Source organism: Polypterus senegalus, chromosome 14, assembly GCF_016835505.1.
Source record: "Polypterus senegalus isolate Bchr_013 chromosome 14, ASM1683550v1, whole genome shotgun sequence".
NCBI classification, from domain to species: domain Eukaryota; kingdom Metazoa; phylum Chordata; class Cladistia; order Polypteriformes; family Polypteridae; genus Polypterus; species Polypterus senegalus.
The window spans coordinates 99,839,920-99,859,499 of record NC_053167.1 but is presented as its reverse complement, the minus strand read 5'-3'; the positions used below and the strand labels follow the sequence as shown (position 1 = coordinate 99,859,499).

General features: G+C 37.0%; 1 protein-coding gene across 2 annotated transcripts in view; it reads right to left on the bottom strand.

Annotated features, from left to right (window-relative positions):
- LOC120514965 (phospholipid phosphatase-related protein type 5-like) overlaps positions 1-19,580 on the bottom strand; it is a 164,185-nt gene that overhangs the window by 31,342 nt on the left and 113,263 nt on the right. For both annotated transcript variants that reach the window (XM_039735626.1, XM_039735625.1), the window contains exon 3: positions 12,871-13,121. In XM_039735626.1, coding sequence (XP_039591560.1) covers positions 12,871-13,121 — 251 coding nt within the window. The remainder of the gene's footprint in view (positions 1-12,870; positions 13,122-19,580) is intronic.

The window sequence follows — 19,580 nt, the reverse complement described above, 5'->3', positions numbered from 1 at the left end:
CTGCCCTAGTCCAGAAACTGCTTTGGGACCATAGTCTCGGAAAGTCTCTCCCATGGGATGAATGGGAACTTTTCCTAAATAAGGAGTAGCATTGCACAAGCACATGCAAATCTGTCATTTTTCACACATTCTGCACAGGTGTCTGTTGTCCAAGCACAAATGCTACATGACTGCCTGATGGCGGTTTGATTGCCCGTACAACAAATAGCTCTGTCCAGGCATCAACCACAGCACCAATTGCTGTCACCACTGCTCTTGTGAATGGTGATAAATGGCATCAACTCAGAGAGGGAGAGGAAAGTTCATTGTACCACGTGACTGTGACAGAATAAAACAGAAAATAAAAACTTTTACAAGTAGCAAATTTACAATGGGTGTTAGACTCAAATCAAATGTATGTATGTTTTTATCACACAATAGTAGCAACTGCAGCACCACTCAAAAATGGAAAACATGCAGAAGACCCAGGATCAAACCCACAACCTCCCGATCCAGAAGCAGCCATTCCTACCTCGAACCCAACCAAGCAACCGATAAATGGCCCTCGGTCCCCACAAATTCACAGCAGTAGGTGAACGAACAATTCTCTCCTTGGCTACATTCCTGAATAAAAGGCACACCCGTCCGCCACACCCTTTTGTTAAAGTGTTTGATAGTTTTACTTCACACATTATACACTGCAGAGCAGGATTCCTCCCTAGGGATCCGAGGAGCGATTACGGGTGCGTGAAGGATGAAGGGAGGAGAGCTGACCTTGTCGGTCTGGCAGTGACGTCCAGAAGGAGGCCAAGACAGAGGTTAGCTGAAGGAGCTCGTGGCTGTTGGGTTTCCGCAGACTGCGAGAGCAATGGGTAAGCCGGGGAGAAAGAGTGACGGAGGTGCCCTGGAGAGTAATCGGAGAGAGAGACTGCATTTTAACTGCTGCATTTTTAACCTCGAGTTTTAAAGGATTTATTTATTGTTTTAATCCCACTGGACACTGGTTTTAAGGAATATTTATTGAATCTGATGCACTGCACTTTTTTGGTTTTGATGATTGTTTTAATAAAAGCACTTTTGCACTTTTGGATATATCCCCTGGCTTCATTTCAGATGTGTCCTCAGTTGTCAGCTCATCTCAGTGACATTATCGATGGTGTTGGGTTCAGGGCTTCCATTGGGATGTTGGGAGTGTGGAGCAAACCCGCATCGCCACAGTCAGCCAAAAGTCAAAGGAAGATTTTCTTTGTCTGCAGACCTACTTTGGCTTAGGCTGCCTGCGGAGTGTGATGTGGTATCGTTAGGCTCTCTGTCTTTGTGGTTTGTGTTTCATTTAAAGGAAACTCATGTGAGAAGTTGCAGCAACCGGACGACTGCCTCTCAAGTCAGCAACAGTTCGTCAGCACTCATGGAATGTCAGAAGCAGTTTAATTACAAGTTGGAGGCCACAAACTCCAATCCACTAAAATCCCTACATTATGTTTTATGTAGCACAGCTTTATGATGAGAGCAACAACATATTCATAGTTGGGTTTGTTAAAAGCGAGAGTGTCTGCAAAGTAGAAGACCACAGACAATGAGAAAATACATTAATAGCTTCAGCCCATTGCCTGGAGAAACTCAGGGATAAGCTAAAGTGCAGCTGTCAGTGAGATGAAGCTGAAAAGGAAAACATAAACAAAAAAAAGCATTTGCCAGCTGTTGTACAAAAAATGGCAAAGATGAAAAGCAAAAATGGCGTAAACATAAAGGCATTTTTCTGCTCTCAGATGGACTGTCTTTTCTCCCTACCATAACAAATTAAGGCTGCTCCCCCCACATGACTTTTTTCTCTTATGTTATATATAGAATATTGCGCATCAAGGTTAGTTTGAAACATCCTTGTACTAAGTGCAAAATATTACTTGCTAATGTCTGCAGTTTTTGTTAAGTCAGTTACATACAATCTATAGTATAACTGTCCTCATACTGAAGGAAATACTTTAGTTTTTGAAAACATCAACTTATCACCAACTACGTAAATAACCGTGGTGCAAGTACACTTGTGGCAAAGTAGCTTTAAAGTTTTGCACTGCCGGGGGATGAACTTCACAAAAGTACAATATTTCCCTTAGCTTTTTCAATCACTAGTATGTTTCACAAACTACAAGGACAAAAGACAGCAAAAATTAAGATCAGGCTACACCAAACTCCTTCAGGTTTAATTGAAAACTATAGCAGATCAACATTATTTTAAACATTAAGCACAACAATTTGCAGTCATTCAGACTTATAAAATGCTAGAACGTAAGTTTTAGCTAGTGTGACAGTAGGGGGCGCTATCGCTCCCTCGAACCCTCAGGTACCACGCCAAACACCAGGTAAAAGTGCTACAATAATTATTTTTATTATAATAATGTGCACTAAGCACCCTCCATTCCACACTATTCATTAACCACAATACAATAATAATAATCACAATACCAATCCTCCGACTCCCAGGCGCGTTGCCCTCCTACCACCCAGCTCAGTTCATTGTCTGGGAGTTCCCATGGTCCGTTCCGACCGGAAGTGTTCTCATCCTTTAGTCCATAATTCCTTATCACTTCCGGGTCAGATAAAAGTCCTTTTTTCTCACCCCGGAAGTACATCATTCCTTCCGTTCATGTGACTTGGAAGTACTTCCGGGGCATAGGGCAAATAACACTCCCAAGCCTCCCTAGAGCGGCTCCTGGTGGCCCCATGGTATCCAGCAGGGCTGTCCATAAAAACTACAATGTCCATGAGGCTCTGCTGGAATTCGAAGACCTTCCATGCTGCTGGGAGGGCTCCCTCTGGCGGCCTGGGGGTATTGGCCGGGATACAAAGCCGGCCATGGACCACACTAGTAGTGCCTGATTGGAAAAGGGCGGCTGTGCATTAGCAAACCTCATCTGAAGTGCATTAATCAGCTGTTATCTGTACTTTACAAGAGAACGCTTGTGATTAATAAAGTTTATCTAATCTAATCTAACTCATATTCAAATCAGGTGTGAAATATACAATGCCTTCAGAAAGCATTCAGACACCTTCATTTGATCTACATTTTGCAGCCCTATGCTAAAACCATTTAATTTAATTTTTTACTCTCAAGTAGCACTCAATACCCCAGAATGACAAACGTAAAATAGGATTTTAAGGATTTCTACAAATTTATTAAAAATAAAAATCTCAAATATCACATTGACACAAGTATTTAGACTATTTGCCATGATATTTGAAATCTGGAACAGGTTGATTACATTCCATTGATTATCATTGAGATGTTTCCACACTAGTCTAGAGTGCACCTGTGTTCAATTCAATCAGTTAGACATGATTAGGAAAGGCACACGCTGATTCATAATGTGTATCTGAGCAAAAACCAAGCCATGGGTTCGAAGGAATTACCTGCAGAGTTTACAGTCAGGATTACGTCAAGGTACAGATCTGGGGAAAGCTACAAAAGCATTCTTGTAGCAATGAAGGTTCCCAAGAGCACAGTGGCCTCCATAATTCTTAAACTGAATAAATTTGGGACAACTACGACTTCCTTCAGATGGCTGCCTGGCCAAACTTGGCAAATGGGGGAGAAAAACCTTGGAATGTCACTCTGAGCTCCAGAGAACCTGTATGAAGATGGGAGAAACTTCTAGAAGGGCAACCACCACTGCAAAACTCCTCCAATCTGGGCTTAATGGCAAGAATGACCAGTTGGCACACGAAAGCTCTCTTGGAGTGTGAAAAAATGCACTCAAAGGAATCTCAGACTATGAGAAACAAGATTCTTTGGTCTGATTATGCTGTGATTGATGACTAAACTCTTTGGCTTCAATTCTCATTACTTGTACAATACCATTGCAATGGTGAATCATGGTGATGGCAGCATAATGTTCTGGGGTTGTTTTTCAGTGGCATGGATTTGGAGACTAGGATTGAGGAAAAGCTTAATGGAGCAAAGTACAGATAGGTCCTTATTGAAAACCTACTCCAAAGAGCTCTGGACTCCAGACTGGGCTGAAGGCTAAAGCTCCAATAGGACGATGACTGTGAGCACCATGCAAAGACAATACAGAAAAGGCTTGGGGACAATTCTGGAAATGTCCTTGAGTGACCCAGCCAAACCTGAATACAACTGAATGTCTCCAGAAAGACCTGAAAATATCTGTCCACTGACAACCTGACACAGCTTGAGAGAATCTGCAGAGAAAAATGTCAGAAAATTATGGCAAACTGTCCCCCTCCTATTCTGCCTGCCCTCGATTATGAAATCGAGGAAAATGTACAAATCATAAGAAGGAGAAGCAGAATCTGACAAAAACAGAGTATTACTTAACACAACAACAAGTGCTCCTAAATATTAATAGTATTAAGACAGACACCACCTGATCACACTGTTTCATCATATAAATAGCAAATAACTGGCTGAAAGCACGTTATTAATAAGGTTCTTTTACTGGATTACAAGCAGTACACTCTTTTCTGCTAGGCTGTGCAATTGATATCTGGAATGGACTGGCATACTGGTCCACCATGCTTGCTTCTTGCCTTACACACAGTTGTGCTGCAGTAATCATTGGCTTTTTCTTTTCGGCTGCCAACCTAGTTTGTGTCTTGATCAGCCATTTTGGATCATGTGATGCCAGTCTTGTGACTCATGATGTTATGGCTGAGGTGGTATAAAATACAGAGGCACCACACGGTGGTTACCATACATACACATTGGAATATTATTATATAAGATTTGCAGTTGGTTTGTGCTTTTTTTCCTAATTTGATTCCTGTTCTTGGACTTTTGCCTTTTCGCTTAGCCTTGGGTTTTGTTGTTTTGTTCATTTAGACCATTTGGGAATGACAACCTGTATTTTTAACAATTCCTTTGCCTAACTCCTCACCTCTTCTTTCCTTTTTAATTACTGTTTTATGTAAAAATTTTTACCATCTATCCTTTAAGCGTAAAGCTTTCTTTGGGTCTAACAGACACAGTGTTTATGGTAACATCATTTATATCAGCATCATATATAAACTTATAGAAGCTTGTTGAGTTTCACTTTCAAACATACATTACTGTCTACTTAGTGTAAGTTATATGTCTCCTAATACAATTTTCTTGTAGCAAGAAGAGAAAAGCTCTGAAAACCAGACTCTGCCACAAGCCTGTACAAGCAGTATTGTAATTATTTATGGACAAAGAATATGTTTTTGTAAACTCTAGTAGCATTTTCTTCAATTACCAATGGGATGACCTGAACAATCTGGACATACTAATGATAATTAGTTATCTTTAGTTTTGTACCATAATGTCTATTAAAAAAACTGTGAATAGCCTGTCCTTTTTGGAATGGCGCTGAATGCTTTGTTTAACTGTATTTTGAATGTGTGGCTTGTTAATTCCTACACTATTATAAACTACAAATGTTTTTACTTTTGTAGACAGATGTATAGACCTTAGTCATTCAAATATTCTTGCCCTTCTGATTTCAAAGCACTAAATGATGAATTTGATATAAACTAAAAGATTTACATTAGAAATTATCTACTATACTGATTTCAATAAAAAAATTGATTAATCTTAAAATAGCTGCATTTGTCCCAAATTACCAAAATCAACAGCCTTGAGTTTGCTTCATGTGACAGTTGTGGCAATAGTGTGATGCTTGTTCAAATAATTCCACAAATATCTTAATTTTAAAAGTTTTAGTAAAATTTCAAAGCAAAACAATTCACACAAAAATAGAGAAAAAACGGATATTAAATAAAAGGAAAAGTTCTAGTTTAAAGAAAGTTCTGTTTCAGGCTTACTTATCTTGCTTCATATTTCTCCCAGTCTGGTCATACAGTTGTACTTTCAAATGTTGACATCAAAACAGTCAGAAAAGTGCTATCAGTGAGAGTATTTTCTCACTGGCTGTATACAGATATACAGAAGCTCAGAAAGTTCTATTTCATATTAACTTACAGGAGGTAAAAGACTATACCATATTGTAAGTAACTATAAGAATGTGATACTCAAAAATCAAGCAATTCTAACATTAACATTAAAAATTCTAAAATTTGTTCTTACAATATGAAAAAGTTCTCCCATGCATTTTCCTCCTTCTATACTAGGTAACTGGGGAATTGCTAATGTGAGTGTTGACCTCCTTTTACACTTTAGATTTAGTTTAAAATATCACTCCATCAGTCACTTTCAGACTTGTTCATTAATTTAAGCAACTGGAATACTACCAGTATTTGAGGCTATTCCTTTAGATAGATAGATAGATAGATAGATAGATAGATAGATAGATAGATAGATAGATAGATAGATAGATAGATAGATAGATACTTAATTAATCTCCTAGGAGAAATTCACATTCTTTACTTGCACCATTCACCTTCTTCAACTTTAAGATGCATCATTTGCCTTTAATTAGTTTACATTTCCACTGCATGTCTGAAAGTATCACTGGATACGTTGTTACACTGCACAATCTACAAGCTTGTTGTTCACATTGACAGGCTTACTCATTAGTTATTTCTCTTTTTGTTGGAAGCACTGTGCAGCATAACTGAAGAACCTGTACCAAGCTGACTGCATTACTGAGTGAACATGGAATGGCTAACTGCTTTAAAAGCATATCAATAAGAAGAGTGTAGTCCTGTAGATAAGTGTACTATGGAAAGAGCTGTACATCCCAGAGAATCCTGGTCACATAGAATACCATCCGGGATAGGAGGGAATTGGGATGTTGTGTGGCTCCTGAGAACTTTTGCAATTGGAGACGTGTGGTTTATCTGGAATAATAGTGCAAACAGCAGTTTCTCAGAGAAGATCTCAACATGTTTACAAAATCAGCTGCAAGTAAAGAGGGAAAGTTTGCATAGCACAGTATTGAATACAAACATCTAATTTATTCATTGTCTACAGTATATACATTTTTTCTTTTTTTTTACAAAAACATAGGACAGTGACGTCTCTGTTATTTTTTTAATTATTTAGCAATGAGATTTATCAAACATCACATTTTTGAACTGCTCTTTCAATGCCAGAACTATTTATTTCAAAATGTCTCTTTTCATGGCGGGCTTGTCACTTGTCCATCAAATCAATGATCAATAGCTGAACCGATTCTTATTGGTTAATCCTTTCTGACTATTACTTTTCCCTTATAGAAGGATGACAGGCTACCAAAGATCTTCATTGCTGCTTGCCTTTCAACTGGAAAAGCTGTGCAGGTGATTAGGAGTTGGGATAGTTAGTTTTACTGACAAAACTGATAGAGATCATTTAACACATGTTGCTGTTTGTGGAGAGATGATGATATACTGTAGGTATTGGAAATGCTTCAGACAGATACATGCTCTTCAAAATGTTTGTGAAGAAGTGGTTGTAGTTTAGACTGATTGAGCACCATCACAGCAAACAAAGCGTCTTTGAAGAAATCACATAGACCGTCTGTGGGTAGAAATTTCAGATGACATGATTCCAGAAGACTTTCTGTGAGGAAAATTGATCTTAAACTCCCCAGAACCTCTTAATCAACATGGATACTCTGAAGAGCACTCATCCATATGTGCAATCCAAACATATCGTCAATTTGTCTTAAAATAGCAAAAGTCTGCTCTTTAGAGTGATTATAATAGTGAAGTTAATTTAAATCAACTAGGTAGCTGTAGTCTTACTGTTAACTATAAGCCTGTGCTAGGATAAGGTAATTCTGCACTGGATTCACCTGTAAATTTGCATTAATATTAGCACTATAGTAATGGAGTATATTCTAAGTAAAAGGGCCGGACAAAGAGGTAACAACGCAGATAACTTAATTGCTATTTCAAGATGCCCTAACACCCCAATATACAGTAGATGTGCTCTAAATATTTGAGCGTTAACTAGTAAGACTTTTTATATTAACAATCTTATTAGTAACAGGAAAACAGACCTCCTTACACTGAATGAAACATAGCTTAGCAGCGACCTCAGAAATACAATTTTGTTCGGTTTGCCAAGATAAAAAAGGCAAGAGTTTATCAAGTATTTTCTTGCATCAATTAAACTGCAAACTTATCAGTTTTGGTACGTTTATATCTTTCAAGTATATTGCATTAGATAGTCAACAGTCTCTTGCATTAACCTTTTGTAGACCCCAAAATATAACACCTCCTTTACTGAGGAATTCTAAAAACAAAGTATCCAAAATATAACTAATTATGATTGACTCCTAATCACAGGAGATTTCAGTTTTCATGTGGATTATCAGTTCAGCCCTAAAGCATGAGAATTAATTAACTTGTTGCACTTATTTGATCTTAGCCAGCATGCCAGCCAGCCTACACATAAGGGAGGACACATGCTGAATTTAGTAATTTCAAAAAGATTAAATGTTGATGTGAGGCAGATCATGGATATTGGTATTTCTGACCATTTCTGTATTTTATTTAATGTAGACATGCTGATAACTAGAACTACTGAATAGCATATTGTTAAAAAAAACTTTATTATAATGCATCTGCATTGTCTAAGTTTACTAATATTCTGAATAATCAGTCTGAATTTAGTGTTTATTCTATCACAGCCAGCACTGTTGAAATATTTTAATTCTAAGGTGAAAGCTGCAGCTGACTCCTCAGTGGTCCCTGAAAATATTGTTAAGAAATCCTCCAGCTTTAAAATACCTTAGAAAACTCTGACAAGTGTTGGATTATAAGAGAAAATGTCATAGGGACGAGTGTGAATGCAGGAAACCTGAGTTAACAATACACTATGAAATATTAAAGACACACATGGCTAAGTACAACAAAGTAGTCCGTCTTGAGATGCAATCCTAGTTTTCTAAAATTATAAGTGATTGTAAAGGAAACCCAACAGTTTTATTTTCAGCTATTGATCATCTCCTAAATTCAGTTCAGGCATTTAAAAAACTCCTGGAAAATTCTAGCAAAATGTTTAAAGCTTTTGCCACATTTTTAAACACAAAATAAATGATATTGGTCCCTCCAAAAAATGAATCCTGTTGAACCGTAGAATGCTCTTTATAGTTAACTGAAATTCCTTCACTTCAATTGGATTACCTGAACACAGCAGAATAATTTCTCAACTAAATCCTTTCGCTTGTGTCCTTGACCCTGTCCCAACAGGCTTTGTTAAAGAACTCTCTGATGTGCTTATTAATAGTGTATGTGATATAGTGAACTTGTCATTAGATACTGAGGTCTTCCCAAATTATCCAAAGATTGAAGTAGTTAAATCCCTTCTTAAGAAAAATAATCTCCACTCTGCAGTACCTGACAACTTTAGACCTATTTCTAACCGGCCTTTATTAAGTACAATTCTAGTAGTTAGTAGTTTTTCAGCAATTAAAATACTCTTTAAATACACATCATAATATTGATATGTTTCAGTCAGGTTTTGAACAAATCATAGTAAAGAACCTGCACTGCTTATAGTAGTAAACAACTTGACAGATGCCATATATTAGCTGTTATTCTTCTAGGCCTGAGTGCAGCATTTGACACCATGAACCACAGTATTCTTATAAATTGTCTTAGTCAATGGACGGGCCTCTATGGCAGTGATTCAAATTGGTTTCAATCGTATTTAAAAGGTAAAAAATGTTAGTTGTAGATACAGTATTGAAGTTCTGGGAACCATGATATTGTATACGGTGTACCTACATTTTAGATACACATAGAATTATCATAGTCTTCAATGTACTTTTCTCTGGTTTCTTTTAATGTTCTTCTGTGCTGCCGCCAACTGATCAAAGTACTGTGCAGCCACCTGTGATGTTTGAATGAAAGCAGATACCTCACTTCCCATGAGATCCACTTTATCAAATCCTCTAAGGAACTACTCGACAACATTTATGTTAGGCTGGGCAGTCTTTTGGAGTGGGAACCCTTGCAGATCATTTTTTTTTTCAAGCCTTTTCATTTTTTTTAAATTTGTTCTCTTGGCAATCTGACCTTATCATCAGACTCATCTTTAGAGACTTAAAAATAAAGACTCCATATGCAGTACAAGGACTCTACTTCTCTTTTAATTAAATATCTGTCATATGTAAGTGCGCGTTATTTATTTTTTGCATGTTCTTTATTAAATTTTCTATCTAATTGTAATTTGTTTTTTCTTTGCTTGTAACTATTTCTTTGACATCTTGTAAAGGACTTTGAACTGCATCTTTTATATGAAGATGTACTTTAGAAATAAATGTTGTTGTTCAGATTGGTGGGGCTAAATTCTTGAATGACAGTAACCCGATGAACAGGGACAAGTAGCTCCTGTAATCAACAAGCCTTAAGGACAGTGAAATAGACAAGTGCAGACATTCAGGATGATGATAAATAGCAGCCCTGTGTAGGAGATATGGATCATAGACAGTGAAAGTGAATAGGCGATCGAAGATATCTTTGGTATTACGTTAAGGAGCGGATACAGCATGAGACTAGTCTTGTCTTCAGTACATGTTTGTTTCTTGTGATGAAAAGTGTAACTGGGTCATTAGGCTTTTAAGGTGAATTCTATTATTTTTATTCCTAAACAGGCCGATTGCTTGGTACATGTCACCATAAGTAAATCATCTCTGTAGATTTCATCTGTAAAACTAACTACTGTAACTATCACAACTGCTGCAATGGTTAGGCAGCTCAAATGCAAGTGGAGCTACCACTTACAATGCAACAAAAGATATAGACTGGAAATTACTAGCAATTATGAACCGGTTCTGCCCATTGGTCTTAATTGATAAGTGAGATCTTCATGAAAAGAAGCCTTCTGAAATACATAGCCTGGCATTAAAATGGCTATTCAGAAATCTGGAAATGCCCCATTGTTAAATGCAAGTTTTCAAAAATAAGGCCATTTTGAAATAAAGCCTATAATAATTAAATGTAAGGAAACTAGAATATTGGCTCAAAATAAAAAGATTGGACTACCGGTATAATTAATAATAATTAAATGACTTATTTAATTATGCAGATGTTCACAATATAATGACTCATTTATATACATCTCTGTACTTTTTCATATGGTTATTTCATAATTTCCATTTTATTTATTTCATTTTGACATAAATGGCATTCTATAAATAACATACAGTGGCTTTCAAAAGTATTCGGCCCCCTTGAACTTTTCCACATTTTGTCACATTACAGCCACAAACATGAATCAATTTTATTGGAATTCCACGTGAAAGACCAATACAAAGTGGTGTACACGTGAGAAGTGGAACGAAAATCATACATGATTCCAAACAATTTTACAAATAAATAACTGAAAAGTGGGGTGTGCGTAATTATTCAGCCCCTGAGTCAATACTTTGTAGAACCACCTTTTGCTGCAATTACAGCTGCCAGTCTTTTAGGGTATGTCTCTACCAGCTTTGCACATCTAGAGACTGAAATCCTTGCCCATTCTTCTTTGCAAAACAGCTCCAGCTCAGTCAGATTAGATGGACAGCGTTTGTGAACAGCAGTTTTCAGATCTTGCCACAGATTCTCGATTGGATTTAGATCTGGACTTTGACTGGGCCATTCTAACACATGGATATGTTTTGTTTTAAACCATTCCATTGTTGCCCTTGCTTTATGTTTAGGGTTGTTGTCCTGCTGGAAGGTGAACCTCTGCCCCAGTCTCAAGTCTTTTGCAGACTCCAAGAGGTTTTCTTCCAAGATTGCCCTGTATTTGGCTCCATCCATCTTCCCATCAACTCTGACCAGCTTCCCTGTCCCTGCTGAAGAAAGCACCCCCAGAGCATGATGCTGCCACCACCATATTTGACAGTGGGGATGGTGTGTTCAGAGTGATGTGCAGTGTTAGTTTTCCGCCACACATAGCATTTTGCATTTTGGCCAAAAAGTTCCATTTTGGTCTCATCTGACCAGAGCACCTTCTTCCACATGTTTGCTGTGTCCCCCACATGGCTTGTGGCAAACTGCAAACGGACTTCTTATGGTTTTCTGTTAACAATGGCTTTCTTCTTGCCACTCTTCCATAAAGGCCAACTTTGTGCAGTGCATGACTAATAGTTGTCCTATGGACAGATTCCCCCACCTGAGCTGTAGATCTCTGCAGCTCGTCCAGAGTCACCATGGGCCTCTTGGCTGCATTTCTGATCAGCGCTCTCCTTGTTCGCCTGTGAGTTTAGGTGGACGGCCTTGTCTTGGTAGGTTTACAGTTGTGCCATACTCCTTCCATTTCTGAATGATCGCTTGAACAGTGCTCCGTGGGATGTTCAAGGCTTTGGAAATCTTTTTGTAGCCTAAGCCTGCTTTAAATTTCTCAATAACTTTATCCCTGACCTGTCTGGTGTGTTCTTTGGACTTCATGGTGTTGTTGCTCCCAATATTCTCTTAGACAACCTCTGAGGCCGTCACAGAGCAGCTGTATTTGTACTGACATTAGATTACACACAGGTGCACTCTATTTAGTCATTAGCACTCATCAGGCAATGTCTATGGGCAACTGACTGCACTCAGACCAAAAGGGGATGAATAATTACGCACACCCCACTTTGCAGTTATTTATTTGTAAAAATGTTTGGAATCATGTATGATTTCGTTCCACTTCTCAAGTGTACACCACTTTGTATTGGTCTTTCACGTGGAATTCCAATGAAATTGATTCATGTTTGTGGCTGTAATGTGACAAAATGTGGAAAATTTCAAGGGGCGAATACTTTTGCAAGCCACTGTATGTGTAAAGCTGCTTGCAATTTTCATGTTTTTAGTATATCACAAAACATTAATACCCAGTTGTAGTCAAGACTAAAAAGATACTGAATATCCAAGGAACATGTAAATCATTAAATTCCCAGTTTCTTCAACTGCAGTTCCTTTGCATTCCACCATATTCACTTTGCTTAAAAACACATCAGAATGACTAAGCCAAAAGACATGAAGAGCACAAGTACTTACAGCTAGGTAGAGTGCTGCATAAACGCTGAGAGCTGCCTCTTTAGATGGGAAAGTTTTCCTGGCTTTAGTGATATCATCCTCTTTGCCAGTGCAGGCTTCCTGATGATTTATGAAGCGAATGGACTGTTGGCAGCCCAGGGCAGTGTAATTAGGTTTGCAAATTGTAAGAAAATGAGGTGCAAGATTCCCTGTTACCACTTGGCCAGCATTTACGAAAATATCAGTGGCAAAAAGTCCAAAAGTATATACACCTGAAAAGAAAAGTTTATAAGATTATTTTTTTATAATGTAACCCACAGCTTGAAAATAGTTTTCAATGTATTTTAATGATTTACATATACTTTACATATTCTACTTAATATGTTAAACATATATATTTTATATAATCTGAAGTATAACTAAACACCCGACCACAAATATGAACAGCATAGACTGATGCCTAGAAACAAACAGCATTAAAAACGCAAATAATTTCATTTCTAAAATTAGACATTGTATTATATCCATCGGCACTTTATGTCTCAAGTAAATTAATGTGAGGTTTCAAAGAAAATCATGACTAAAACCATTACTAATCAGCCAGGCTTGCTGTCCTGAAATTAAACTGATGCTTAAGGATACAAACACTGAGAGAAATGAAAATGTCAAAAACTGAGATTCAATTAATTAGAATTAATAACAGTTTGATAGTAAAGGAGACAAACTAATTCAATAGCCAGTATTGAAGACTACTTCTAACTATTATACAGCACAATAATGACAAAGTAATAAAGATATAAGAAATGATATATGGGCGGAATGGTGGCACAGTGGGTAGAACTGCTGCCTCGCAGTAAGGAGACCTGGATTCACTTCCTGGGTCCTCCCTGAATGGAGTTTGTATGTTCTCCCCGTGTCTCCGGGTGCTCCGGTTTGTTCCGACAGTCCAAAGACATGCAGGTTAGGTGCATTGGCGATTCTAAATTGTCCCTAGTGTGTGCTTGGTGTGTGTGTGTGTGTGTTTGCATTATAATTTACTTCTGTGGTGGGCAGGCGACATGCCCAGGGTTTGTTTCCTGCCTTGTGCCCTGTGATGGCTGGGATTGGCTCCAGCAGACCTCTGTGACCCTGTAGTTAGGATATAGTGGGTTAGATAATGGATGGATGGATGGAAATGACATATGTAATAATTATATTGCAAACAAAGCAGTTCGAATCATTATGGAACTATTTTAAGTTCTGGAATATAACAAAAAAATGCAATTGTTTCAGACGGAACATAAATCACAAATGAGTTTGTCAAAATGCGCAAACAGTAACAGTAATATTGTCCTTATAATTGAATTATATAAGAAAACGAATAAATGGAGAGGTGACGATATGAACCCTGCAAATTGCTTATTTTTTTTTTTTAATTTTATTGTAATCATTCCATACAAATCAATCAATTTTTACAAAAAGTAGGATTGAGAACAACTCGACCCCCACCCCTGCGAGAAAGAGCATGGCCAGCGGAGTAAAACTTAAGGCTTGTAAACATACCTAAATTGATAAGTTTGATAAGCCAATAGAGATGATTGGAGAAGACAAAGAAATGCAGAAATAATTGCTTCCTCTGTGCTTTAAGAGCTTATTTTAAAATATTACTGATTAGATCCTGCTATGTTTTGAAAAAAATCTGTACAGACCCTCTAACTGAGTATTTGATTTTTTCCAATTTCAAATAGTATAAAACATCGATTTCCCACTGACTTAAAAGAGGAGAGTTAGGATTCTTCCAGTTTAGCAAAGCATTTTCTTACCAAATATGTCAATTGTATAAAGGAATGCAAAGAAATTAAGCATACAGAGAAAGAATCAGGAATTACAAGTGATAAAGTGACAAGGATATCCTTTAAACCAATTTACTTTTGTATTAGTTATTTATTTAATTTAATATGGGTGAGCATATAGAAACATATATAAATAAAACAATTTATAGTGTACCATGCACTGTTCACTAAGACTTTATAGTAATACTAGTTAATGTGATACTTTCTGCCAAATAACATAAAATCTTATCATGAATTAAGATGAATATGGGTGATTCTGAGAAAGTGTATCTTCATTCACATAACCTCAAACTCCTTTCATTCGACTCAGGACCACAGCAGTTCTGGAAGCACTGGGCACAAAATGGGAAACAGCATGTTGATGTGGATGTGAAAGGAAAGCTAGTTAGTAATTAACAAAATTAGGATCAAATGTAAAGACTTTTTTCAGGCTCTGTACACTGTCAGGTTTTGTGAAATTTCACATTATTTAACAGGATATTGATACATTTGTGCTTCAAAAAAGAACTACATAAAAATAAATAAATAACTGTGCAGTGCATGGTATTAAATGCCCTGACAGGTCCCAATTTGAATCCGAATAGGTCACTTTAAACCAGTAGCCCTGAGAAAACACAAAAGCATTTCCTACCTTGTGTCATCACCTGCCTATTGACAGTCATCCCGTGAATTTTTTTTTTGGTCTTTTTTAACATTTGTGGACATATCAAGATTAGACCTTCATTTAAAAAGCATCTACAGATAAAGATGACATTAATATAACAAAAATCATTCCATATTTACATTTTGCAGCCCAATTTATAATTTAAATAAACAAAAATGCAAATGTGGAAAAAGTAAGTAAAATCCTACATTTACCACTACTTCAAATATCTACAATTAGATTGGGGTAAATAATCAGAACATCCTTAGAGAGGATCTTGTCTGAACCTGTCTTACTTAAAGCTCATTTAGTTTGGTTTCCTCTTTATTACTGAAGTGTGTGTCATCACCATGCCTACAATGAAAGAGCTCTCTGAGGCCTTTAGAAATTAGGTTATAGATGCATGTGAGTCCGGGAAAGGATTTAGAAATCAACCAATCCAAAGGTCGTCTACAGTTGGAGAAGGATTCAAACAACTGGCAGTTTGTGCTTACTGGGCCACCCGAGCAAGTTCAGCCTCACAGCAGAACGCAAGATGCTGAAAGAAGGCTCTAAGAACCCCCAGAATTGTATTACAGGACCTACATATAGCTCTTGCCACTACTGATGTCAAAGTGCATGATTCTACCATTAGACAGAGGTTGCACAAATTAAATCTACATCAGGAATTCCTCAGAAAAAAAATCTTTGCTGTCCAGAAAGAACACCGGAGCAAGACTAAAGTTTGCCAATGAACACCTAGGCAAAGATTAGATTTATGGAAAAATATGCTCTGGATAGATCAAGCAAAGATTGACATGTCTGACAGCATTTGACCAGAAGAACCTGATACCAACTGTAAAGTATGGCGGTTAAAACATTATGATTTGGGGCTGCTTTGAGTTCTCCGTCATAGAATTCATTATGAATTCTTCATTGTACCAGAGGGTGCTTGGGGATAATGTAAGACCATCTGTTATAGACTGATAAACAGTTAAAAATGCCTATTTGAAGGGGCAACACCAATGCCAAGGATGGACATATATTTCCAAAGGTGGAAATGGCATATCTATTCAGTTTCCATTGAGTAAATTGTTGCAAGGTCATATTTTACTGTTTTTTTTTGTCAATTACATTACAACTGTTTAAATGAAGATGAAATCTTGACATGTCTCATATGCTAAAAAGGAAAAACAAACTTTCATGGGGTGTAATTACTAATTACACATTGTTGTACACTAACTCAACTAAGCTCTAAAGCGGCACTAAACTGGCTTTCACATACAAAATGAAAAAATATAAGAGGAACTTACTTGGCATTTACATTTAGAGAGAGTGGCTGGTGACACTGCATGACCACATCCAAACACCATCACACACACACACACACATACATACTGATAAATGTGGTTTATGAGGGTCACCTGAACGAATCCTGCATTATGAGGACATCACTTTCCTTCACACACACACACACAAACACATCTCAAAACCATGTCCACTGAATCTTATGACCATAAGCCATCGTGGTATTATGGAGCAACTCAGATCCCTGGACCAATGATAGAATAGCAACCAAACAAAATAAACTGAACAAATAATAAAAATAAATTACAAAACGTACACCACTTGTATGACATTTCCATTATAACCAACTGACTCTTGCCAGTGTGCCTGCTGAAACTCGTTTATCTTCCTCTGTCTCAGTTCTTTGACACAGGGATACAGAGTATTTCTTTATATCCTGCCTTATTCATCTTTCATCATTTAATCCTAGTACACATTTCAAGGCTTATACGTTTTCTTCTCATGAAATTCCTTGGAGATTATTGATCCAATAATTTCATCTACGTAACTCCTTTAGAGTCACACTTGACCTTGCTACTTAATTTTTAAAGGAATGATCTAAACCTTGTTGCAGTAGTTTTGTATTTTTATTTTCATTAAGAAGTCCTTACTATTTTATAGGATCTTAAAAAGAAAGAGATGATCTACTTTCTCAAAATAATTTAAAGCAGCTGATCCACCAATTTACTGAACAGTTGGAGTCCATCAATAATTTGTGTGAGTTGCTGAGGTAATATTTGTGATTGATCAAGTACAGGCTAGCAGTCACAAAGTGGGATACATATGTTTTTAACCTGATGAGTTGTTTTTCATTTCATGTAAACTGTGGAAGGTGCTTGACATTTTTGTCATTACACAGAAAGCTTTCTCAGTCACCAAAGGATTATATTGAAAATTTGAGACAAGAAAATGTGCAAGAGGGTTAGTTGGGAGCTGAATACATCAAAAAGGAAACGGGATATTCATTCAAGCCTCACTTCCTCTTAATAGCAAGTTTAAAAATCAAAACAACAATGTAACAATAAATTATAATACACAAGAGTAAAAGGTCATCAGAAATCCAAATGCTCACATACTATAAGTCTCTTCCTAGAAAACGGTTTACCATCTGGCAGCAGCAACAACTGTTAGTCACATGGGCAATAATTGTCAGATTGCAATATGCACCACATCTATCTGAATCCACAAAAGTCTAAATATAAAGATGAGATGTTTTCACATGAACTAGCAGTTCACATTTTTCATTGACTTTTTGCCTCAGTCTCAGTACTGTAGCACCAAGGTAACCAGTGGAGCTTCGCTTTATGAAGACATTAAGGATATTTTGTCCATTAGTATCATATTATGTGCACAATAGTAAGCGAAGATAAAGTTACTGTTTGATGCTGCTTTACGTATGACTAGCTATGGCATCTTTTTGGAGGCACATTCCGCTGTCTCAGAATCTAATAACTGAATCATTATAATCCATTGAAAAACTTGTTTCTAATATTTTGCATTTATCACCATGCTACAGGATATACTTCCAAAGGTGTAGCAGTCATGATTAAGAGAAACAACTGGATTGTCATTTGCTAAATAAAGGAGATTTCCTGCCAAGCTTCTCAAAGGAAAGGCAGCTTCTGTGGCATGGCAACACACTGAACATTACTTATGATGAGTTTAAATAAAGAATATGTTAGGATTGGGCTACATTTCTATGTGATATTTTCCCTCAACTGGAAACAGAGACAAATAATAAGCAAAAAGTCCTAAATTCTAAGTTATAACGTGTAATGAAATTGAGTCTTCATAAAGACAGAATAGTTGTGAGGCCTTCAAAAATAAGCCAAGATGCAAACCACGATGTTCACAAACCTGCCCAGTTGCTTCTCAGCTTCTTTTTGGATTTGTGTTTTTTGGGTCTTGTTTGTCAGTAGATTGCTTACTCTAGAAGGCAACTCCTTCTGGCAATTTGCGCTCCAGAGAATTTTTGATAAATACATTTATTTATTTTATAAAAGTTCTTTACATTTACTTTTTAGGGATACAGGCTGAAGGCTGTCAGACCCTCATACATACACATTTTTGAGACTTCGTGCTAAGGAACTTCCTAATACATAACACCAAAGGCTTGTTGGCATCTGGAACAAAGTGCTGATTCATGCAGCTGAACAGGCAATGTGGAAACCTTTTAAAAAGAATCTCGATGTGATATTTGGACAACTTAGCTATAAATTAACCAAAATTAGGTAAAGGAAAGTTATTTTTATATCCTGAAAATTCTCTGCATTTTTTGTTTTTTGTATTGTTTTACTGTTTTCTAATATGTCAATACAATGCCATTTTTGTGTTTGATTTCTCATGTGCTATGATATTAAGTGACATTTTGATTATGACCATAGCTACATTTTTATTGATGACAACGTAACCTAAGATCTTAGATTAGTGTCAGGACCTTTTCATTTTTTATATTTCAACTTTGACATTTTGACAAATGTTTCTTCCTTGTGTTTCATCCATCCATTTTCTAACCCACTGAATCCGAACACAGGGTCACGGGGGTCTGCTGGAGCCAATCCCTGCCAACACAGGGCACAAGGCAGGAACCAATCCTGGGCAGGGTGCCAACCCACCGCAGTCCTTGTGTTTATGTATATTTTACTTTTTTTTGGCTTTCTGACACCTGCCTGTCTTCAAGATTTCTTCACTGTTTTTCCCTATGAAAGACCATTTTCTAAATTTAGACCCCTGGCCTGCCTCTCTGCATTAAGACATTACAGTAGCTTGATAGACTGAATCGGTCTTTTCCTGTTTGTGAAATGTCTATGTTCTTTTGATGGAACAGCTGCAACCAAATTTGCAAAGAGTGGTAGAGATTTCTTTACAATATTTACAGAAGTGAGGTTAGATGAAGCCAAATCAATTAAATTAAAGGTCAAGAGTTTGTT